Raw genomic sequence first — 25,950 nt, forward strand, 5'->3', positions numbered from 1 at the left:
CACTGACTCTTTCCACAGTGCTGGCTTCATACCACCACTAGCTGAAGTACCACAATTATTGCATGATTTTGAGAATGATCCACTGTGGAAAAATGGTCCCCTTTCTTTCTTCATAGAACTCAGTCATAGGACTCTTCTTACTTCAAAAGTTGCACAAGCACTTCTTTTGTGGCTACCAATGATTAAAATAGCCTCTTCAGTTGTAAGCATGTAATCGGTACCACGCTATGTTAGACTAGGGGTAGGGGAGAGAGTAGGCTGAAATACCACTGAAGTTGACAGTTAAATAATTGCTGCTATTTAAACTCACAACTTTAATAGAAAAATAATTTGAAGAGTTAGCCATTCTAATACAAGGCTGTTTGATAAACAAAAGCTGTTTTAAGTCTGCAGATCCTGCTTAATTTTTTATGAGGCAGAAGATCAATAATGCAAGGTCAAGATTTTCTTTTGACTTCATCTTTGTAAGTAAGGTAAACTGATAAATTACTTGGATAATAAGTAACAATGACTTGTATAAAATCCCCTCAATCTCGTCTTCTGCAGCATGATCTTTTTTTAAGATGCACTGGAGGAAGTGTTCTCTGGGCATTAGAGGATTAGGCTTGTACAACTTCCCAAAGTTATGATGTGTTAAGTCAACTAAAGTAGAATTTATTTTAGATCTGCTCTAAGTCTAGAAATTCCTGCTCTATAAATTCCTTCTAAAACCTAGCCCTGTGCTATGTCACTGTTAGCAGTAGCAGTTAACACAGTTTTTGCTTGGAATTTGCACCTTGCCTGCTTCATGTCTACTAACGTTGACATACAATGTAACTATGCCATATTCATCTTTTCCCTGTTCATCTCTCTTCAAAAAGTGGGTTTAAAAAAAAAAAAAAACAAACCTTAAAAGCTCTATACTTTGTTTGGAGCTTCCTTCTTGAGCCTTAAGTGAAGTAATGAAGGAGGAGCAGAAATAAAAGCCTTACACACTGAACGTTGGCCCCACAGCCCTTAGCTGCTCTGCACAGCTCAACCCACCACAGCTCCACAGGAGTTACACAGAAAGCACTACAACATCCAGAAAGGATGTGAGCTACTGAAGACAATGCCCCCTTGCTACCCAACACAAAGTTTGTGCTTGTTTTGAGTGTCCCAGATCTGTTTATGAGGGTTTTCGTTACACAAGTGTGACAAAGAAAACCCTCAAGCTTCTACAAAGCATTTTCTACAAAGTGTTGCTTTTTAAAAGGTCTGTATAATTTATTATGGAAATTGAGCTTTTAGCCATTAAGTTACATCAACAATGCATAACTTGACATCCTTACACTTGTACATACACAATGGAAAGAGTAGTTCAGTGCTTGATGCAATCAATGCAACCGAGTTAGTACAAGGTTACCGTAAGAGTTGATGGTGAATAGTTGTTGACAGAGACTAGCAAGTTCAAGAGGTTATTTGCAGTTTTGTTTAAGCAGAAGAGAATACAGAGTTTGGACTTAAGCCTCAGACTAATGAAATGATGGGAACTCATTAATTCGCTGTTCTCAATTCAGAAGGATATGCTTGTTTAAAAATACAGAATCGTTACCATGTTTCAGGTGGTGAAAACTAGCTTCAGGCCCAGTGGAAGCATAATGGACAGTTTCCAGGCAATGCATTCTTCACACAAACACATGCAATTATAGAGACATTCTACTTTTAAACTTTCTCAAACCAAGTTTCGCAATACAGCAGGATATCTGAGGAGAGAGATCAGGACCCATACTGAACAAAAACAAAAGCCTCCAGCTTGATTTGTGCATGTTTAATCTTCACATACCACCTGTGAGAGAAAAAGAGCACTTAGTAAAGATCAGCCTCAAGGACAGAAAATACATTACTATTTCTCTTTTTATAACCAAAATTGGTGAAAAAGTTGCTGCTGCCATCTTTCATTTCAGTAGTTTCAGTTCAGCACAGCACTATTATAAAACTGCATCTCCCAGTCTTGCTCTTCCCTTCTCCTCCACCCCAGCTCCTTGTTCTCTGAGCCCAGCTCTAAGGCTCATCCAGTCACACAGTAAGGATACTCAGCTTCCTACCTTGACAATATTCAACTTAGAGGAATTTAGTTTTCTGCCATGTAAGCTGAGTTTGTCACATACTCTTAATTCAGATGTGAGAACCAGAACAAAGTAAGTAATTGATAGTTGGCGTGGAAAATTGGAAAGGACGACTCTCTCGTGGAACAGCAAGCTACTGAATTGGATTGAGCCATCCTGTGAAGTCTCACTCAGGCTGGTGGAAGAGAACAGTCTCTTGTCAAGCTGCCCACACCAAGAGCTCCATTCTCCCCAGGTTAAGCTGACAAAATATTTCCAGCTGATTCCTTTACTAAATTTCAGTATCAGCTCTCCTTACAGAGCAGCGGAGCCAGTACTTCCTTAACAGCCTCAGTACAGAAACACCAAGACCAAATTCCCACACAGTTTCCACAACAGTATCACTCCTGCAGTGACACAGAGCCCTTAAGGCTCTGTTGAGCAAGAGTTCCACCTTTTACTGAACGCTGGAATGCCGATGTGCACCAAACCCATGCATTTATTAAGTATTTGCAGCCTTGGCAACAACTGAAAAAGTATTCTGCCAATTCACACTGCCCTTCTTAACCTACTGGTGTATACTTCCATGTGACAACTGCTAACAGTAGTTGCATGTCTGTACTTGCCTAGACATGAGAATTTTGCTTTTGGGAGGAGCTAAATCATCAGCCCAATGCACTTCTGATGGAGCTCATCAAAACCCGTGAGCACAGACCCTGCTGTCTCGAGCATTCTCGTACCACAGGGCATAAGAGGTGAGACAATGATCACCACCATCTGCTCTCTGGGCTCCTGTCTGCACAACTACTACCGACTTGTCTTAGAGAAAGCTTAGTGTGCTGGAAGGAAAACCAGGATGACCACTCCTAAATCAAAAGCTGTTAAAAAAAAACCTTGTTTTTTTTTTTTTTAAAAAAAAAAACACTAACAGTTTCTCTGAGCCCAATTACATCCTGGCACAGGACAGGAATTACCCAAGAATATTCCTACCAAAGCTGGGCTTTTATTATACCCGGTGCCCAATTTATTAGTTTAATAAGAGTTAAAAACATTCTCGCTGTAATTAAACCATCTTACAACCCCTCTGACATACTTCCTCTGAAGAATCTAGCACCGATTCCTGGCAACAGGCAACCAGATGACATGCATACATTGGTGAGCAAGGAGTCTGGGGAAGGAGTTACTGCTATCTAATTATTTTTTCCTACTACTGTAGAGATTCTCATCCAAGCATTGCTTCAAGCCCATTTCTGCTTAGGGTCAAAAAAAAGAAGAATCTGGTCTTTATTAGGGGTAATTAGTGAAAACAATCCCAATAGTCTAGTTAAACTGGTACCATTGCTAATGAAAGTCATTGTTAACATGCAGTTAGATCTGAAATGTTCAAATGTTTGTTTTTTGTTTGTTTGTTTTTTTTGCTAACAGGTCTGAAAGCTGAAGCTAGTTTAAAAGTTATTTAATAATAAATTTATTCTTCAACTTGACTATTAATAAGCTAAGATTTTTGATCAAAGAGGAGGCTTTTGCCTCATTTTAAACACCAGTCCATTTGGAGATGTCTACAGCTCCTTTTTCCATCTTTTGCACTTCACAAATTTTTTCCCCAACATCACAAGTAATGATGCCTACAAATGAAATTCATCATTGTGCAGTAACATCCCTCAATTCCACTGGGGATTTGCTCCAATTTCTTTATTCAACACTGCCACTGGGGGGCTCTCTACTTTATGCTGGCACTGGGCTTTTGCTTTTTTACTTTATATATATGCTTGCTTTAAGAAGCCCTCTGGGAGACTTCAGCAAAATCTGACAAAGGGACCTATCTCAGAGAGAGGCTCCTACATGCTTTATGAAAAACGTGCAGCTAGGAAGAGAACCCACAGCACATACAGCATCAGCTCCCACATTAGGCAGTAAATAACCCAAGCAGAAAGGCAGATTACAGATCCTCCAAAGGGTGAGGAAGACTCTGTTCTGCTCTTCATAGGAGCTGTTGGTAGTTAGAGTGCTAGGAACTAGAAATACAGGTCTGATCCAACAAAGTCAGCCCTGATCAGCAAAAACCTGTACCTACCTCGAGCTGCCTACACCCACGTACTCTAAAAGTTACTTAAGTGAGTTCTAACAGTAGGTGATACACTTCATGTTTCTAAGCCTCTTGCTTTTGCTTTAAGCTCCACAGCTGGCCTCTTTCCTGTTCTGTATTTTCACACTGCCACTCTTTTTGCTAATGCACATAATAAGCTTTCTGACTGAGGTCAGACCAATGTTCGCTTCGGAAGATTTTGTCATCGTGCTTCCAAGGAGAGCAAACTGCTTGTTGGAGGCACTGCAATTCGGCCTTTTATTGTCATCATTCCTCAGCAGCACAGCTGGCCTTACAGGACCTAAATATATCACAAATTACGTGCAAACTGTTCTTGTGAAAGCTTAAATGAAACAGGTATGGAGACAGCAGAAGACGTGTTCTAGCAATCCTCATACTTAGTCATTTTTCTAAATTGTTACCACATCAGATTTTATAGGCACTCTCGTCAGTTTGCAGGTTCTCTAGCTTTTCATCCAGCTCTGAGCTTCAGTTCTGAAGAAAGGCGTTTTGTTTTAGAAGTATGACTTAAAAGTTGATGTACTTACCACAGTTCTCCCCTCCAGCATGAATATTGCACTGCAGGTATCAGCAAGACACAATCCACAGATTGACAAGACTTCTCTCGATAACTCGTTTTGGTTCCTCCTTGAGCTAGAGTTTAAACCCTCTCAACGTTTACTAAAAATCAATGTTCAGTTTTGTGTTAAGGAAGAGGGAGAAGACTTAGTTTTTAATATTGAAGAGATAGTTAAAAAGGCAGTTCTGGAAATGTTGGTAGGCTTCTTTTGGAGACAAGCGTCCCTATACATTGTTTTAGTTGTGGGTTGTTTTTTATTTGTTCAGTGTTGGAGATGCTTGGTCAGTCATATTCCATTCTCGTGTGCTTCTTGTAAGATAAAGGCATCACAGAAACTTGCACCTGCTGGTGACATCAGAACTACAACCTGACAATTTTCCAGTAAACCTAAAAGTTACACTCCTACAGGGAAGAGGCAGATTTATTTAAGTAGGCATTAGGAAGAATATTTCAAAAGGAAATTTAGGATGAAACGTCTGCTCTGCAAAGTAGAAGTTTAGATTATATTTCCCCAGCTGAAACCTCTCATTTCTGGAACATTCATTCTAAAATTAAAAAAAAAAAAGTTATTGCTTCTACTGAAGCTCAATATAAGTTAGAAAAAGAATTGCATATTTTCTTAAAAACATTCCAAATATACATTTTAAAAACAAAATACACTCTAAAACAAATGTCTAGTAAGAGACCTTGTTTTAAGCAACCTGTAATAACAGCTTTACCAAAACAAACTGAGGAACAGAGCACATTTATAACATGACAACGCTAAAATCCTAAACAATTCATTTAACACTCTTAGTTAAGTAGTGTCTTAAATATACATATTTCTTTACAAAACAGTTTAGCAATTCCTTATACCACTTACAGTATATAAATATTTGAATAAGAGGTCATAATGGGAGATGCCAGGGTTTATATTCACTCTCAGATGCTTCAGGTTTCGTAGGTGTTTTGCTATAAGGCACAATACTGCTAATCTAAAAGAAAGGAATAAAAGCGAGTGACGAACCCAGCGGAAACTCCTACCACGGAGTCTCCAGGAGAAGATTTCTAGCGTCTCTATGCAAAGAAAAAATAAATTCAAACCTTGTATACTCTAAGAAACAGTTCCAATTTCTTACATAAAGTGGGACAGGATGGGTGCAGGAATAAGAAGGAATTAAGTAAAATTTTATAAATAGACTAATAAATATTTTAGCCATAGTTAGCCCTTCACCTCTGTTCTACTGAGTTTAAGACTGAAAGAGGTAACCAGTGTGCATATACCGAAACAAGTCTACATGCTCAGCACGTGAAGACCACCTTGCATAACCTATTACTGCCAAATTCAGTATCAAAAGCTAGCGAGGTGGAGAAAGTCTCCTTTTCTCTTAGCATCCACTCGGAGTGGAACACATTACAAGATCAAATTTGTATTTGTTACACGTAAGGAAAGTTGCAACTGGTGATTTTTTCCATCACCAAAGAGGATATGTAACATATCCATGAAGTTATTTGATTCCTTCAAAGGTTAGATTGTGTCTTTTACGTATATCCATCTCCAATTACAACAGGACTTTCAGAACATTTTAATAGTTGTAGCCTTGTAAGTGTTCTCCATATATACACATATGGATCACCAATAGTGCTTCCAAAGTATTTATCCATTAGACGTTCTACATTGTTTCACTGCCTAGTCTTCAACTTTGTTACAGCCCTCTGGAACACAATGACATTGTAATAATGCTTACAGAAAAGGGTTATTGCATCTTTTCATAGGATGAGACATCCAGAGGAAGTTTTATAAAATCCTCTTGTGTACAAAATTCTTAGTTATTAGCCCTTTTGGAACACCAGCTAGAAAAGTTTGAAAGGTAAAATAATTTACATTGTTATTTTTCCATTAACCAGACGAGTTCATACTACTTAAATAAAAAATAATAGTTCTTCAACAGTCTGTTCAAGGTATCTTCCGTGAAGCAGTTCAGTGGGAATTTCCATTAGATAGATGCTCTCCATGTCGGTTATTACTGACATCCACATCTAGAAGCCAGGAATTAGAAGAAAATTTGTTTCTAGGTTCACCTTTTTAACTTAACATATAAAGCACAATAATCTAAAGTCTGGAAACAAATCAAATATTCATGTATATGTTCTATCTCTAGGTAAGAAATCCTCCCAAAACACTATTTACATCTTTTTTTCCTTTTAAGACCAATTTTCTTCATCTTGATGGGATTCCCTCAAAATCTACCTGCTTCTGGTTTTTGAACATCAGCAGTAACACCACTCAATCTGGTCTGCACTGCAATACTAAGACCGCTAAAATCCCTTGGAGAAAGTCTCCTTCTAATGCAATTAATGGCATCAAGGATCGTCAAGTGATAAACCAATGTATTACTTACCAAGTAATGCTGTGGTTTCGCCTGCATCCTCTTTTAGACTGGTACACTGCAACACAGATTCACTGGTGGAAGAAGCTGACAATTCACTCACTTCATTTCTGTCGTCTTCTTGTAGAGCGATACTCAGGCTTCCAACTGAAACACTGCCACTTATTGATTCAGGTATTGGAACTTCAAGTGCGTCTTCAGAGTCCCCCTTCAAAATTAAAACACATTAACTGACACCTCTGCCCACCCACAGGCCTCCATATTACCACTTTATAACCTCATGTTACTAGAAAATGGCCTTTTTTTTTCCATTTAGTATTACTTATTACAGGTGACCTCATGGGCACAGTATTAAATATCATCTATTTCCAACCGATTTCCTAATATCCATCTATTTCCATCAGAAACCAAAGAAACAGAATAAGCTGAGAGTGGCAGGAATCAACCCAGCCAGCCTTTCAGATGGAGTATGTCAACACTTCGGAACAGTTTTGCTGCAGACCGGTTAGGAGCATGCTCAGCACATATCAAGTCTTCACTGAGCAAACCTATCGATCCTTTACACGTCTGTAGAAATCGTTGTTTTTCCATGATAGTAGTTTGGCAAGTTTAGATTTGTTTACTGGGGTGAACAAACATTTGACATGAGAAAGTTTCCCTCCTCTCCTTCCTCCAGTCTAACTTTAAAAACGTGTCCTCAAAATACAAATGCGACAGCTTCTCACTTTGCAGGAACATATGCAGCATGAGCAAAGGAACTTATTTCACCTGTTGTACAGCACGAGCTATTTGTAATAATCCGATTTTTAGAATAACTCCTACATGCACAATTCTGTTCCTAAAATTGAACCTTAAGCCATTGCCATTAACACACTAATATAATTTAAACATAAGCAAGTACACTACAGTAGAAATAACTCTTCTGTGGCTTCATGATGAACCTTTTCCCCCCCCTCCTCATTTATCAAAGGCCCATCCTAAGAAATTCCACGCTGATCCTTTCGTTAGCATCAAAACATTAATTCCAAATAAGCTACAGAACTACATTTGAATGCAAGTTAAGACACAAGCGATACTAACCTCCAGGTGTGTGTGTGTACTGGGGAAAGGATTAATGATTTTGTTTCCAAAATCTCAGCAGCTAAATAAGCAAAGATATAAGATTCAACAATGTTCTACTAAGTCAGTAAGTCAGACGTGGTGAAATACAGTTCTCTTTTTTCCCCTAGGAAGTAGTAACTAGATCACTGAAGACTGCAGTCTAGAAGCCTGCTGTTTGCAGGACACAAGGCAGGTACCTGGGCTTCCTGCCTTCCCTCTACCTTGAGCTCTTTGAAAAAGCTGCAGCAGCGAAGTTGTTTACCATAAAATCGAGGTCAGCCTTCAGACTCTTTGCAGAGTTCAGCAGACTTCTTTAACAAGGCTGCATGCTCGTGTCTGCCGTTGCGTCACTCAGCCAGCACGCTCCCGAAAGAACTGCCTTGCTCTTCACACTTGTCCTCACATCAACAAGATGTTCACACAAACACTTTACAAATCAGGTTGGGCAACCTGGATCAGGCTGAAAACTGAGCTAGAAAACCTGAATGACTTCTCGCGTTGCTAATTTCAGCATGACTTGAACGGTTGACACATAAGCAAGACATTTCCCCCATTCCATCAGAAAAGAGAACAGAGCTTCTGTACTTAACATAACCCTGCTCGACTTGCTTCCTACATTCTTTTCACCTACCAAGCAGAGGAGACATTACTCCTCTTGGTTAGAGCTGGTATCAGTACGAGTTCAGGGGATAGAAGTGTTTTAGATTTTAAAGTGTCTCAGCTTTGAGACTGTATACAGAGGGATATATCCTTTCATCGCATAGAACACAAGTTATATTAACACCAAGAATTGAAAATGAGCTAGCAGTAAGCCATTAACGTACCAATATTGATGTGGTAAGTTATTTCACATGAGAACACTGCAATTCTTGGATAAAGCCTTACTACACAGAGCCACCATAATTTGGTGCGTGTATATGTGTATATATAGAGACAATACATGCCTACATACACGCTACGTAGCAAGAGTATTGTCACTTCTCACAGAACAAAACGTTAGTCATCCACGGACTTGATAAGTCTCTAATGAAGTAAGAGAAAAGCTAGTCAAAATGCAAACCTAGCCAAGGAAAGGAAGCCTGAAACCAAGGAATGCCTCTGTTTTCTGAAGACCTCTATAGATCAGTAGAAGAGAAGAGGTACGTTCATGCCTATGGCATTTTAGTGAAACTCGAGACTATTTATCAACAGTGACCAAGTAACCTACCGCATGTGTCTTCATCTCTCTTTTCTGGTGCTGTCAGGAAGAAATGAGAGCACATCATTTTCTCTATTTAACCAATTTCTGATGAATGTCTTTAGGAAGGTTCTCAGTACTGGCCCACTTACAGGGATAAAGCACTTAGCATATGTGGAAGCATACATAAATAGACTTAAACTATAGAAAAAAATCACTATTTCCTTTGAATCACTGTTCTCAGCAAGATCAAGTATATACACAAGAATTTATAGTTTTGTAGCTTGGGCAAATTGCCTCACCTTTGCTTAAACTTCATTACTATTGTTGGTTGTTGATAGAAAAAAAAGGCTATCACAAGAGAGTACACTGAGGATTCATAAGCTCTTCCACACTAAGCTCCTACCCAAAAGCCTCACTTTTTCCAGTTCTTATCAAAAATTCATTTCTTTGCCCAGCTTCTTCAGTCTAGCCAAGTAACAACTGTAACAACTCATTCTGAACAGTTACACGAAGCCGTGCTTCCTGCACTGTGCTTTTTTTCTTGAAGATTAAAGGTAAGTGTGCAACATACCCAGTATCCCAAAGCTTTGATAACATCTAGTTTACACATTGGACAAGTTCGGTGGTCCAAAAGCCAAGGGTCAATGCATGTTCTATGGAAGATGTGCCTAAAGAAAACAAACATCCTTTAGAACTCATAACGAAATATCAAACATTACTCTTTTAGAAGATGTGCAAGTTACTACCTTGATAGGTAACCCAATTCCTCTGTAACTTTGACATTTAAGCACTGCTTAAATTAATAGGACAGACATAACCATAAGTTCTGGAAATGTCTTTATCTGCCACGCTAACCCAAAATAAAAGATGGTACTAACTACAATGACACTACTGAGCTACCTTCAAATGTACAATTCAAACAATATTAAGAAAGCTCTACTTCATTTTTACACTTCTCCCAACTGCTCCTTTTCCCCCACAAATATGGGGTGGTGTATTGTCTCCTAGTGCCCTTCAACATGTAACAGGCCATACAAACGGCACAGCTTCAGCTCTGCCATCGTTTTCAGAAGAGTTTTCAGAAAGCTCATCGAGTTTTTCTTTGGGAAAACATAGTACAAAGAGAAGAGAATAATTACGGTGACTTACTTGCATGGCAGAATTCGAACAGTATCTTTCAGTTTATAGTTCTCGATGCACACAGCACAGTTTTCCACATCAACATCTAAACCCTGAAGATAACACATTTAAATGTGCAAATTACATTCACATGTAATTACAGAACAAGCTTTGAGTAATATATAATTTCACAAAACGTGGTATAAATTGGCTTAGGAAATAAAAATGTCTCCCTCGTTTAAATCAAGATTCAATCAAGAGGCAATTTGATCAAGTGATACCTAATATTAAAAACTAGCCCAATTCAGATTTTCTAATTTAAATAACTACACATGGTATCTTAAGCCATTTGTTATACCTCAAATGCTGTCTTTAAGATTTTACTCTGCTCCCAATGAACAACAGATAATGAAAATCAAGAAATTTCACAAGAGATCACAGATAAAATAAAATAGTGTGCTGTGCTTTCATTTTATTTTTACTGATGGTCCCAAAGACTTGCAAGAGATTAAGTAGGAGGAGGTTCTTAGGGTTAAATACTACAAGCCTCCTCTTCCCATATATTTTTGTTGTTGTTCTGTTTTGTTTTTGTTTTTTTCCTTCTACCACATCCTAGTAAATATCCTTTGGAAGCTAGAGGAGGAGAACTGAAGTAACAATTCAGGATGATTTTTAGAACATCTCTCCAAGCTCACACCAGAGAAGTCAAATCATACCATTTTTGCCCCCCAGCTTATTTCTTCTTAAGGGCTATGTATCTTCCCTAACAGGTCTTTCTGCCATCTTAAACCATACTTATCCTTACAGTGCAAGTATGATGGCTACCTCCTGATAAGTAATTCAGTGTTAATTGAGTTGTATAAAACAAACATTAGAAGAATACAAAGCAGACCAACTTCCCTTTCATCTCCCACAAGTGTATTTCATGTTTACTGCTGACTGAAGCAGTTAAAAATCATCTCAAACATTCAAATGAATTAAGTACTGCAAATGAACTTTCAAGTTCAAGGGAAGTTTTTCCCTCCTTCACATGCTATCATTTTACATACTTAATGCTTCAAATTCCTAAGTAAATCTTTTTGTTAAAAAATAAGCAAAGTTAAAATAAGATACACATTTATTCTGTAATATTTTTTTGTATTCCTCAGGAGACAAAATCCAAGCATGCAGCACATAACCAAATGTGTGCATCTCGCAATAATCCCATAAGCTTCTCAGAAAGATCTACGTGATAGCAAATACAATTTTTAAATGTTGACCTATTTTTAGTTAAACACCTCAACTCCGAAAGAAGTGATAATGAAAGGCTGTACTGTATCACAACAGTGGCACTCTTTCAAACCTAATGACTGAAATACGTTTTGCCTTTATATAGAGACAGGACTGTCTTTTCTGATAAGTTCTCTGATAAGTTCATGAAGGTACATTTGCGTCAGTAAGTTCCTGAAATTTGCTGACAGTTTGATGATTCAAATCAAATGGTAAACCATGGTTTACAAAGCAGAAAACCTTTATTTTAGATGTTTTAATCTAATTTCATTCTACTTTGCTTAATCAACATGACATTCATAGTTACTACCAGCATACTGTACAATAACCTAGTTCAAATTTTACTTTTTTTTTTTTTTAAATAAGTTTTTACATTTTTTTTTTCCTCATGGGTATATTGATGGGAAGGAAATTCCTGATGCAAAATCTCCTAAAAAAATCCTTTTTAGAGGCTGACTGAATGTCAACTTAAAAGCAATTAACAGCTTCACTGTGGTCCTCACCACAGAATTCATCATGACTCTCTTACATCCATTTCTTCTTATGCTGATGTTATGCTGTGATACTGCTTCATGCAAGTTTTGATTCAGCTCCATCCTCCTTTCTCTCCAGTTTCACCATTGTATAAACAGAAGTATGTACATCCTTCTGTTCAGAGCTTGAAATTCGTTATTTTTTGATGGAATTTACAATTTAATTAAAATAACACATACATTTAAAATGCTAAGCATGCTGAATGCATAAAAGGGAAAAAAAAGGCAAGCTCTGAGACAGCTTGTTTTAACATCAAACTAGTTTACTCCATGAAGTACATACACTCTGTAGCATGTCACTTGAGCCAAATAGCTTCTGTTGAAACACATTTTTGAAGTTCTTAAATGTCCTCTCACCTTAATTGTATTCATCAATTTAAAAGAAAATCCTTGTTTTTCCATCCCTAAGCAAGTCAGTCGTTAAGTAAAATTTAATCAAATAAGACAAATAAGGGTAAGAAAAAAAAAGAAAAACAACTATATGGTACCAGAAGTCTAGTCAGAAGCTAAGGTAGCATCTAGGTACATAGATGCCTAAGAAGAGAATAAAATAGTATTTTCTTTCAAAACCTTGGATTTTTTTTTCTAATTCATATAGTTGTTCAAATAGTTGCGAGTTTAGGCCTTACGCTCAAAGAGTTAACTTTCTGAAAGTTGTGCTAAAACTTTAGAATAGTTTTATCCTAATATAAAAAATGTATTTCTTTAAATATTTATACTTCAAGCCGATACTGCTCCTTAATGTATTGTAAGTTTAAAAAAAAGATTAAACCAAGTGTTTCATTTTCAAAGCTTTAGATTACCAAGGCTTTCTTATCAATAAGAAGATGGATGTTCTCTTAAATGAAAAGAAAACATTACATCAGCTGTACAAACTGTGCAGTCAATAGGTCCTAGGAAGTATTTCACAATCCACCTGTTGATGTTTTCAAGTGCTGATAAGATCAGTATTTCCTCATCTTTACAGCATCAGCCCTTTTTAGTTTCCTGCAACATTCTGCAAAACAGCTTTACATTTCATAAACGGTTAAATTTTGACTCTTTGATTTTAAGATCAGCCTTCTAGGCAAAGCCAGTAAAATGAACCTAAAATTGTAAGAGTCACACTGTGGTTATCCTGCAATAAATTCAGTTTCAACTCTATAAAGGCATTACAACAGATTTCAAATCATTCGACAGTAATGAAAGCCACCATGTTACCTTGTCTCCACGTTTCACAGTATGCAGCTGAAGCTGGCTGATTGCTTTCTTGGTTTCTTTCCTATGTCCCTTGAATAAAATTTGAAGTATTAGTACAGAATCTAGTTTTAGGAGTTACACTTCAAAGCTTAAATATTTTTTTTATGGGGATTATTAAGTCTTCTGAATGCTAGATAATCTGTTTACAAAATACTTCCAGCCAGCAGATGCTGAGGGACTGCAAGTTTTGCATTCTTGAGGCACAATAGAAAACATTATCTGTAGGCACACTGCTCGAACAATAGGCTCAACTGGCGCACAACTATGCGGGCCAAACTGACGCATGTAGCCCTGTACAGTAAGCGCCTGCACCAAGGGCCTTCCCACACTGGAAAACTGAAGCTAATTTGCACTTTAGAGGCGCTCAGAGCTGAAACAACAGCAGTATAACCAGACCTTCTTGTTCAGCAAAGCCGTGAGCAAGCAGGCTGTACGTAGGTTTAACACGAGCTGGAGAGAAGGTGGAATCCTGCCGAGTAGCCTACAGCTGGGCTACCAGGTCAAAAGGCTGCTTGTAGCTATTAATACCGCCCCTCGGTTAAACACTGCCTAACACATTATACAAAGCTTTACACTGAAAGGACACATTATGCAAAGGAGACGACAAGAAAGGCTTAACAGACGTGAGGCACCATATTGGACTTCTATACAGTAACAGCCCTAATTATGCTTGGAGGGGAAGCAAGAAAATAAAGCAGTACTGTATTCCCAGACAAAGAGACAGCTACTGCTAGAAACTGAACGCTCCCAATTAGAGTTTGATCTGTCTAGCAGGGTCCCTCACTGATGAAACACCATGCAGGAATCAAAAAAAAAAAAACCTTAATGGCAGCTTCCCCCTTTAACAATACTTACAATGACTTATATCCTTTATAAAATAAAAAATATGAAAATCAATACTGTAAATCAGTAAGTGATGCTAAAAAGCCGTCCGACAATTCCCTCTAAGTGAACTTGACCAGCAGCAGCCTAGTCCACCTTCTCTACCAGCTCATGATTTCCTGTATGGTCCTGTTTCATCTTCTGTAGCAAGGAGTTCTTCCAAAGATTTACTGTTAAACTAATTTTAGAATAAATCATAAGATACCCTTCTTCACCTTCACTCAGCAGCTACATAGTAGCTTGTTTTAAAGCATACCATAACTGACTTCCAAGGTTTAATTACTCTGAATTCAGTAAGCCAAACAAATAAAATTTGGGTTAGAAAAGTAAGTTTTTGTTTCCCAAATTCACTGCAAGACTTCTAACAATGTATCTAGTCCAAGATATACATAGTTTTTTTTTTTCTTTCAACAGTAGTTTTAAAAGAAGAAGAACTAAGGAAAGCGATACAGCCTTCTAATGTTATACTACTTAATTAAGAGGCATTTAGATGACAAACTATTACGAATTTGTGGCACTTATTTTGGGAAACATCACATTGAATCTAAATAACACAAACTATTTGAAGTCCCCCTAGTGCGAATTGTATCAAAGCCAATGTAACAGGAAGAAATACCTTTCTTCACCGGAGAGTTTGTGTGTTCTAATGCCCTCTCTTTTTCTGTAAAAACTTCTCAAATTTTATTTTCTTGAAAATATTCCCAGAATACAAATGTTAAAACTTAAATATTAATAAAAAAGCACTAAAGGGAATCAACACCTCAAGTAGACTACAAATTTCTTTTCCTAAGAGAGTCCTGTAAGTTACGATCAGAGCTCAGACTCCTAAAGTCAAAATCCTTTGTTTTGTGTTTTTTGATGTTGCTTTGTTCTCCCCTAAAACTATCTCGGACAAAAATATGGATTTGGAAGGGGCAAAGAAAGTAAGACCAAAGTTCTCTCTTCCTGATCTTTCCAGTACTCCCACCACTCTCTGAACTTCTGACAGTCTGAAAGAGCTGAATCTCACCACACATGCTCCTTGCAGTCTGCTGCAGTTCAAGTTAAAGGTATGACAAGCATTTTTCATAAAGCTTTAGAAACAAAAATTTTAGCCCCAATTACTTGCATCTTATGAAAAAAGTTACCATGGTCTTTCTCCATTAAAAAAATTATTCTGGTTAGTAAAATCTGTACTTTCAGAATGAAAATTACATAAGAATGCAAATAGCTTCTGTCCTTTTGACACAAGAAATTAACTTGGGTGACAAACCACATAAGAAGCTGCCTTTACTCAGTTTTTGATGATGACTGGCTAAATATATTTCCTATTACTTCATACTGGTATCTAATAATTACCATTAGTCAAGCTTGCGGTGCCAATTAGCTCATTATTTATTAGCCTCACCAACTATTATTGACTAGTGTTCATAGATCATACAGCAGCAAGGAGGTACAGGTCTTCAAGAATGCTTCAATAAAAAAAAGTGTTAGGCAATTGATTTGACACAAAGACTGCAAATGCTTTAAAGCCTCATTCACAATTACCTGGTTTCCAAATTGTGACCCCGTATACAGGAAACGCTGTATGTAGTAAAATATGAGCCAGGCAAGCGATATAATCATCATGGTGATGAAGGCGATGGCGACGAACACAACCGACTGACCGCTGATGTATTCCTGCACGTGACGCGTGCCAACGACAATCGTCATTTTCACCGGGATGCCTCTTCGTACTGGCTCCAGTATCTCGATGCCTTTTGGATAGCCAACCATTATCACCACTGTGTTTCCTGTTCCTGTTGGAGAGGGGAAAAATAGAAAGAGTGAGAATTTTGGCATTCCGGTTTGACAGTAATTTGGGTCTCTTTAGTTAAGAACAGGAATTAAAACTAGAAAAGAAAAATCCTGTTGTTTTTTTTCAGGCATAGAAGAACTTGAGTTGAATAAAGAACCCTTTACTTACATTATGAAACTCTCAAGTGGATGAGACGTTTCAGCAGACACCCTTTTACTCTTACCAAAGCCCTATACTCCTCATTCCATACAGCAAAACGGGGCATAGATGCCACGCAGAAGGCAGCCAAGTTATACACCACTCATCTGGAATTTGCTGAAGCCCTAACGTGCAACCCGAGCGCAGCTGGTCTTTGTTAGCGTAAGAATTTTAGCTGCAGCTGGAGACAGTATATGAACTGCCACAAAAAGCGACGCGTTCAATTCAGTTTGAATTGGAAGCCACAGCGCAATTAGGCTGGATATGTGAACAACAACAAAAAATTAGATAATATTCAGCTACATTAAACATTTAAAGACTTAATTCTTTAGTCCTAAATATTCAGATTTTAATGAGACTTCAAGACAAGGACTTGTAAAGAAGCATTTTGGGACCCTTCTGGGAGCATGCAACCAAGTAACTTTTTTGAAAAAATATATTTAAACTCAAAAGCACTCAAACCATATGGGGAGAAAAGCACCTAACTCCAAGAGAAGACTTTAAGCACCACCGTACCACAGCCAAACAAGTTAAGATGCTGTCAAGACCACCAAGCAGAAACAAAGATCTCTTGCAACTAGAGCCCTGTTCAGTTTTGTCTAGCAGCATCTCCAGTACTTGTCTCGGAAACACCTGACAAGTCTTGCAAAATAAATGGCAAGCAAACATACCTATTAAAATGTCACCTTTTCACCGGTCTGTGCCATTTGTATTCAAATCGTTCTCACTTTCGTGTGTACTGACACTGCTATACGCCCTGGGTAAATTATGGCTTTCTAGTTTACTTTGCTATCCTATCTCTGAGAAAGTGAAACTAAGCTTGATTCGAGGAGAAAGTCAAGGAAGAAGGAGGGGGTTTCCTAACAGAGCAGCTAAAGCTGTAACGTCACGGCTACCTTTCCAAATTCTACCTACTTGCAGCAAAACCTTCCACTGAAGAGGAAGCCCTTTGCCTTCCCAGCCATGTCAAAACACATGGTTGCCTAATTTGCAGCATTATGTCAAGAGGGGTTTTGAAAACAACAATAAAAAAAAAAAAAAAAAAAACATTTTGGACTCATCTACTTCCTTCAACAGCACAAAGCTATCTGCTTTAAGCATTTCAAACAACCCCTCCAGCTGGGACTGCTCCGCCAGCCACACTGCTCTGCTGCCACACAAAGGGCAGCTGGCAAGAGCTGCGGAAGGTACAGATGGCTGTGGATGAAACGCTGAAAGTCCCAGTTAGGGGCCAAATAATCCCCCAATCTGAACGCCAGGCAGCCTTTTTCAGCTCCACCTTACGCAACCAGCCCACTTGTGCTCACCTCCTGTAAGAGCTATTACACCCGCCGGCCGCGTTCAGACCTGGCACAGGGGCAGGGTTCCCAAACAGGGCTGGGTTTCTCCAAGTTTTGAGGATCACGGGGAAAAAAGTGCTAGTGGAGAAAGGCCCAGCACAGGTCTCCACTCAGCCACCCTGCATCTGCTCGCCGGCAGCTCTCACCTAGCTCTCAGCATGTGTTGTCTTGTCCAGCGGGTTTCGTACGAGGCACAAAGCAGTGAAGATGAAGGCAAACAGGACAAATCCACAAGCAACTCGCTTCCTAATTAGCCCTACTCACCAGCAACGTGCTTATTCACATGATCCCACAAGTCCAAGCACACTCAGAATTGGTTAGTGAGCATTGTTCTCCTCCCTAAGCCAGCCCAAAAGCATTACCGGAGAGGCTAAGGAATCCTGCAGAGAGCTGGGTGAAGCTTTCCTTGCTTTCTGTCCTTGCGCTGCACCTCTACAAATTACCAAGAAAAGAAAAAAAACACATTAAAGCAGAAGCACATCCCACATCAGCAAGAGTTTTCTCCCCAAGAGCCAAGATCCTGATCCACATAGGTGTTTAAGCAATTGCAAGACTTACAAATACCAGGATGGGGGCTTGAGGACAGTTCATGCACAGTGCCAGGAGCCTCGGAGAAAGGCTTTGGTTATTTCACTCTGACTTAGAGAAGAAGAGACTGGAAGCAGCCTGGATTTTTCCATCAGTACAGACTTCCTCCCCAAACCCCAAATCTAGAGCTGGTTTAAACCTGCTGCATAGCTCTCTCCACAACTCCTAACACCAAAACGACTTTAAAACCCACAACAACCAGCAATGCCTACTTCTGTTTTGTCAGTAGCACGTCCACCTCTCAGCCGGTTATTTACTTGCACAGGAAGGCAGGGTATTTTTGTGCAACAGCTGCTAGAGACTGCGACACCTTCCCGTTTGAAGAACCTAACCCAAGTAATGCATACGTTTTTAAGCAAATTTCCATTAAAAGCATCTGAACAGTTTTCAAGACTCGTGATCAATCTGTCAGAGAGACACTCAGTTCAACACGATGGCCCTGAAGGTCATGAGACACAAGGAGGGGAAGAAAAGAAAAAATTGATGCCCACTGTTACAAAAGCAGCCTCAGAGAAGCAGTTGCCCTGAGCAGCCTGTAAGACTAAGGACTTTAACTCATTCCTCGCTCTAATTTTAGACTTCTGTTCTGAAAACGCATTATTCAAAGACAAATGCTGTTGAGTCATCCCATCAGCTTCAACTGCAACACAACTCGCAGCCCATAAATCACACCTATAAAAATCGCAGTGCCACATACATGCCTCGAGAGCACACTTTCGTGGCCTTACTGTTACACACCTGCTTCTAACCCCACAGTAAGCAGACACATTCATACCCTAAATACCCCCTTACTTTATTTTTTTAAGATATTCTTGATGCTTCAGTGGTATTGGGTAGATTTGAGATCTGGTATGTGCTTTTTTTTTTAACCGTTATCATCCAAATAGAGCGGTGAGAGCTGGCAAATCCTTCGGATACCTGGAAATAAGGACAAGTCTGAAGCTCTGGAGATGAAGGTACGTTTCCTGCTAGCACGCCAAGGTCAGTTTTACTGCTCATATTGTTACAGCCTTCTCCTGCAGATGAAGTCATCACTCCTGACGTGGAGAGTGCCATATAGATTAAAATCCTGATTTCGGGCAACTTAAACTGGCACATTCATTTCTGTCCAGTCCTACATATACCTTAAAGATCATTTTTAATCATCCGGAAAGCAACTGCAGCCAAAGTCTTTTTTTTTTTTTTTGTCCTGAGGAGAAACATCAGAAAGCTCTCCAGGTTTGAGCACCCTGGTAAAACGCTGGAGGTCAGCCCTTAGATCTATTTAGGCATCCTACTTAAATCACCACAATTACCATCGGATATGTTCTTCGGCTCCCGGTTGCCAAACGAAGCCTGTGATCTCCACCGAGGCTTAGCAGCACAACAGCCATCAGGTGACGAGCTGGTCCTCAGCCACCCAACCCAGCGTCCTCCCCCCTCACCCCAGGTTCGTGTTGTGTTTCCACCTGCCTGAAGGCGCAGGACGTGCAACCAGAAGAGTCAAGTGGTTGAGCAACCGGTACAGGTAGGCATCCTTCTTTCCACACAGGTTTCCCATGCGCCTGTCCTTTTACGTACAGAATAACACAGCAGCATTTTGAAGCCACTTCTGTGTCTTCAGAACAGTTTAGCAGGTCACCGTGACTGTCCAAGTTCAGCAAGCCGCTGATTTCAGTTCTGCCCTCTTAGCAGAAGAGCACCAGAAGCCTTCAGCAGAAAGCATCAGTAACACAGAAGTTATGCACCACTCCAGAATCCCGAGCAGCACTCCGGTCTCCAAAAGAAATGTGGCAAAGAGTTGAAACAGATGCCAAAATAACCCTAACCCTGCCTCTTGGGAGCTGCCAAGAGCTTTTCAAAACGTCATTATAAAAGAAAATACAGAACCAACAGACCCCTTCTTCTTTCCACTGCAATATACCTCTGCCTCCCCCTAATTTCTCAACCAGCCCAGCACCTCTAACTCATTCTGCTCTCCACAACACCCCACACCTTGCCTCTTCAGATTCCTCTCCAACCCACTGCCAGCTAGTATTTGTATACGATATTTATTTTCTTTCTGGAAAGGAATCTGAAGCCTCTGTATCACATTAAGTTCCCACACCACCAGCACCAAAAATAAACAGTTAAAGATGTCCGTATTCCTTTGAAACTGAAACTTGAGTTTGTACTGCTCAGATTCAGTAACAAGTGCAACTGCTCGAGTCATTCAGGTAAAATAAATACGTTCCACTGGAAAAAACCTCCTCAGGCACACGTGAAGTTGTTGCATTGCTTCCCTCAAGGAGACAAGACTTCCAACATTTCAATTCAGACAGAGACCAAAGACCTGGAATACATGAGACATCAGTAAAAAGTCATATTTGAAGGACTTTCTTCTAGAAAAAAGGAGCAGGATTGCAAGGTTTTACATTCAAACTCTTGGCTCTACTGCTCCAGAACTGTAATTAAAATCCCTACTCGCTGCACTCATGAAGCACACAAAATACCAACAAAAGGAAAAACTAAACTGCAGAATTTGTCCTTCACCAAGTGCTCTGACAACAGCTTGAGCGAATCACTTTTAATATCTACCTATTCAAGAATCTTCACACTCCAGCAGGAATAAGCCTAAAAACACCAAATCTGGAAAGTTACCAACTTATCATCCGCATGTAAGTCAGGCTGCACCTCTATCAGCATGAACGACTGCTCCATCTCACACCATTTCCAGTGCCACCAACTGCAGATCCACTCAGTGGATGTTCTTCGTGCCTGCAGCTCCACTCCTCAGTTACAGCACTGCAGTTTTCCTACAGTATTTATTCCGAGCACTCCTCTCACAAGCAGGGTTTCCTTCTATGTCAGTTCACAAATCCTTTCAGAGGAATGGCAAGCTTGAATGCTGTAAAAACACTGCTTTATATTCCATATGCTCCCTTGCCTTCTACAGCCTTTTTCTTCAAACAATCCAAGATTTAAAACACTAGCAGTAATTCTTCCCTCTGTTTCCAGCAAAGTGCACTGAAAATTTTAGTAGCCAGTTAGTTTAAACACTTACACGTTTGAAAGTTCCCACCATAAAGCAAAAATCTGTTACTCACAGACAGCGCTGATATTTTTACACGGTATATTCCCACCCCCTCCAAACCATCCTGAGGTCCAACCTGCATTTGTGGAGTCAGTATAAATAAGTACAAACGTATGCTTGTACATACACTATGCTAAAACACACTTTTTTTTACATAGGGAGAGCTTTTGTCATCAGAATTCTGTCAGTTTACAAAGAAAAATGCTAACAGCAGCAGTAGGGGAGGACTTCTCTTCATATCACTGATACATGTAACTACAGCAGCATGTCTGAACTGAAGCATCAACACAAGAAGGTCATCTGCAGAACAGAGATGACAAAAAAAAGAGAAAATAAGATAAGGAAGAAGAGATTTCATGGAAAAGCAAATAATAGCTAGGAGAGGCTATGACGGGGCATGGGGTGGAATGTGGGAAAATTCCACCCGAGAGGAAAAAAAGAAAAAAAACTTGTACCGGTTGACCAACATAGAGTGGCAACAAGGGGGAAAAAAGTAAAAAAGTTACAAAAAGAATAATCTTAATTGCCACACAAAACCAAAACCGAAGGTACATCTTACCTAGCACCCCCCCTCCACTTTCACAGTGGATTAAGAAAGCAAGAAGCGGGCCAAGCCAATACATCCAGTATATTATACGTGCTATGGAAGCTACAGCTCCAAGAGATTTTCAGCTCGCTATACTAAAGAAAGCAAGTTTATTTTCTTTACAAGTGCCTTATAGCTCTACTTCAACCAAATCGCTGGTCTTCCCCCTCCTCACCACCAAGAGATGACCTGGGCATTAGCAAACTCCCTGCACCAGTACCACGCACTATCAACGTTTCTGATGGTGTGCTTTGCCTTTTTGTCCTTCCCTGAAGGCCTTCCAGCTCCTCGGCAGCCTGCAAACGCTAACAGATTTTTACAGCAGGGTTTTGAGGCGTTCCTCCCCCTTTAGGGTACGGGTTTGATCCAGACACATTCACTGCACCCAGCCACACAGCCTGAGCAGGGGCTGCGGCGACAGAGCAGGGGAGCCCCGTGATATCTGCAGGAATCGCGGATCCTTCCTGCAGGCGACAGATAAGCATGCTCAGACGAGCCCCGGCAACATTTTTTTTTCTTTCCTCTAGCCGCCAGCTCCCCTACCTCACAGCTACCTGGCGCTCCCATCTCCCTCACAGCCCTGCACGGGGGATGGTGCCACAAAGCTGTCCCCACACAGCTCCAGCTGCAGGAGGCATCTGGGGGCGACCTGCGCCAGACAAAGCCGCCGCCTCCTCCTCCTCCTCCTCCTCCTCCACCTCGTCCTCCTCGCCCCGGCCCCGCTCACCCAGGTGGGACATGGAGACGGTGCTGTTGCCGAAGCGGGCCTCGTTGTAGATGACCACGGCCGCCGCCCGCTTCCTCGCCGCGTTGGTGATCTTGTCCTTGAAGGTGCAGCCGCCGCGGGCCACCAGCGCGATCCAGGCCGGCGGCTCCCCCTCGGGGGCCGGGCGGCCGCCGGGCGGCAGGGGCACGTCGTAGTCGGTGTCGGCGGCGCAGCCCTCCATGTGGCGGGGCGAGGCGCCGCGGGGGATGCCCACCAAGCCCTGGGCGCTCTCCTTGGGCGAGCTGTCGCCGTAGCGGCCGCTCTCGGTGTTGCCCCGCACCGTGCGGTTGCTGAGCGGCTCCACGTAGGCCGTGCTCACCCACGCCGTGTACCACTCCAGCGCCCGCGCCCCCTGCCCGCACGGCGCCCCCAGCGCCACCAGCGCCGCCGCCACCAGCGCCAGCCGGGCGCGACGCACCATGGCCCGGCCGCCGCCGCCACCACCACCCCGAGGCGAGGCGAGCACGGGAGAAGCCGAGCAGGAGCAGGAGGAGGAGGAGGAGGAGGAGGAGGAGGAGGAGGAGGAAGCCCCGCCACCTCCTCGCCCCGCTCCGCTCCCCGCCCCGGGCGGAGCCGCGGCGCAGCGCCGGCTAATGGCGAAGGGGAGGCAGGGCTGCCCGCTCGCCCGCCCGCCTCACGTAATGGCGGCGGCGCTGCCACAGGTCCTCACAGGGCTGCTGAGGCACCGCTCGTGTCTGGTCGAGGCAAAGCGCAGCCGTCTTCAAGCAGCTCCCTCTGTGGGGTGAACACAAGCTCTCCACACACCAGCCCCCCCCCACACACAAATGTGTCAGCACAAAAATCACAAAAAACACAAAATCGAACCACTTCAACTCCATCCCCACCCTCCCCAAAATCGAGTCCCTTCAACGTTGTTTGTGTGTTGGCCCTCCAGCTGGTGAGCTGTTTTTAAGTCCTGTCCGCCCCATGACACACGCGTGGACCCACTGAGTCATCGCTTCTGGCCTTCGGAGCACTCCTCGCCCATGTTGAAGGGCGAAATGAGTGTCCTCCCCTGGGATGGGTGGGCTGCAGCGCAGGGAAATAGGGTGAGGGGGGAGAAGGTATGGGCAGAGGGCAGCCAGAAATAGAGCATGAAGCAGGAGAAAGGGAACAGTCACCGATGCTAAAGGTTCAAATAAAGGCGTGCTTGTGCTATTGTACTGAGGGAGGCTCAGTTAAGAACAAAGAAAAGTGGCAAGAAGGTCAACGCTTTGCTAAAAAAAGGAGTACTGGATGACCAAAAGATGACCATTTTATGGATTCCTTTTCCATTAAGCAGATATTTTCGCTCTGTACCTCTTAAATTAACAAACTCTAAGGCCTGATCTGTTTCCTCACCCAAGGCATCTGCGTATGAATCATGTTTTCACCAGCCACCAGGCTTTTTTGTGTGGTCTCACACACGTGTTTTTCCTTGAAAAGTCAACAGTTGTCTGATCGCGTATTGTTGCATGTCTTGTCAAACAACACTGTCAAACTTGCGTAACATCCTTTTCTTCCTAATCGTGATTACAGCTTGTGCAGCCAGGGCCTGGTAGCGCCCGGCATACTTCGTGTGGAAGGTGTCCTCGGACAAAAGCCTTGAGCTCAGGAAGCCCGTCATACCAGCAGGACTGCTCAGCTCTGTCAGCATCAAGGCCAGGATTCTCCAAGTTCTGTTGCAGAGATGATGTTACAATAAAACTGTTTAAAAAATAAAATAAAATCTTAGAACCTAAAGTATTCATTCAAGTAACTCGAGCATTCTCCCCACACACTTGGCAGTGAAGTTCGAGGACTCTCTCCAAAGGCACTGAGCATTGTGAGGAGATCAAAGTAGCAAAGTCAAGATGACAGCCAAGACACATCCGTGGAGCAATATAAAGGACTGGGGAAAAGGAATCCAAACAGCAGAACTGGAGTTGGTGAAGAAAATAAGAAGGAAAAGAGGATAAGGGAATAGAAGAGCAAGAGCATGTTAGATGGGAGAGGGTCAATGGAGTCAGTGGCAGAGCAGAGGCAGATAAAGGCTGAACAGCGTTGAAAACCATCAAGTGACAGGATTTGGAAGAAGAGAGAATTCAGTGTTTGGCAAAAAGCAGACTGAAAAAAAGTGACAGTATTTTTAGTGAGTCCAAAAATGTAGCTCAAGAGAGAGGGTTTTTTTTGGAAAAAAAAAAAAAAAAAAAAAAGTGGAAGACTGTAATCAGAATAGATAACACCTCGGAAATGGGGTAAAAGTAAAAATAGTTAGTAAAAATGAACAGCTACAAGAAATGTTCTTTTAAGAGTATGGAGTCACTCGAAACAGGAAAATGATGTTGACTTTGATTTGTACACACTAGGAAGCTATTGTCCTCATCTTCACACAGAATGAAGACCAGACAGCAAGACTGTAAAGTGTAAATAGGAAACATAAGCTGTTTCCCATACCCTTTTTTTTTTTTATTGGTTATGAAGGGAAGATCTTAGTGGAGAAGCTTGAATTTTCTTGAAAAGAGATAGTGTGGGAAAGCAAGATGAAAAGGTAAATTGTCAGCCTTGGCCTAAGATAACTTCCAGAGGAAAGCAGACAGAAAAGAACAAGCTATAACAAGAACTTGTAAGAGCAAGGCTAGCAGAGGAAGAAATAGCACTTAGGAAATTTCCAAAACACCATTACTGCACACCTGATTGGTGTGGGTTCAGTCTCAGAGCAGAAAGGAACAGCAAACGTTAAGAACAACAATTAACTGCCATGCTGGCTGCAGAGCTGATAGCAATGGGAAGACGAAGCAAAGATAAAAGGTGCCTGGCTAGATGTTTCTCCCCAGAGAAAAGCTAAGCTACACCAAGACAGATCAGAGTCTCAATGCCCAGAAGGACTTTGGAAGAAATTAGCTTGGTTCAGGAAAACTGAAAAAAGCAGATGTTCAGATCAGACAAGGAATTCTAAGGGCTGTCAACAAAAGGTCAGTTACCCAAGCTAACAGCGTACTGCAGACGTAAGGACATTCTAACCTCTGTTCCCCTTTGAAATCTGTTTTATTTGCGTTTTGTCCCTTGATAGGCACTTTGTTAACAACATTCAATATCTTTAGAAATCAGAATACGTTGCAGATTGCAGTACACTTCCAGAAACAAGACAGACTGAATTTCATCCAGCTAAATAATGAAAATTTCATCAGTAATGGAGTGTTCTTTGGCTAAATTAGAGCGGCAGTTAAAGCTAGCTGTGCTTCAACCCTGTGCATGCAT

At 41.2% G+C, this 25,950-nt stretch overlaps 1 protein-coding gene and 1 non-coding gene across 2 annotated transcripts; both read right to left on the reverse strand.

Annotated features, from left to right (window-relative positions):
• Positions 1 to 1,220: 1,220 nt before the first annotated feature.
• RNF149 (ring finger protein 149) lies at positions 1,221 to 23,167 on the reverse strand. The gene is made up of 8 exons (XM_032205593.1): positions 22,693 to 23,167; positions 15,952 to 16,202; positions 13,504 to 13,572; positions 10,532 to 10,614; positions 9,954 to 10,050; positions 7,114 to 7,309; positions 4,701 to 6,751; positions 1,221 to 1,807 (listed from the first exon to the last, which is right to left on the reverse strand). The coding sequence occupies exons 1-7, from the start codon at positions 23,150 to 23,152 to the stop codon at positions 6,693 to 6,695; spliced, it is 1,215 nt and encodes a 404-aa protein (XP_032061484.1). The 5' UTR covers positions 23,153 to 23,167; the 3' UTR covers positions 1,221 to 1,807; positions 4,701 to 6,692.
• On the reverse strand, positions 4,318 to 4,431 carry LOC116485248. Its single transcript, XR_004252846.1, has one exon. It is a non-coding gene; the product is annotated as a small nucleolar RNA SNORD89 (small nucleolar RNA).
• Positions 23,168 to 25,950: the final 2,783 nt, after the last annotated feature.

The sequence above is a fragment of the Aythya fuligula genome, chromosome 1 (genome assembly GCF_009819795.1).
Source record: "Aythya fuligula isolate bAytFul2 chromosome 1, bAytFul2.pri, whole genome shotgun sequence".
Lineage (NCBI taxonomy): Eukaryota > Metazoa > Chordata > Aves > Anseriformes > Anatidae > Aythya > Aythya fuligula.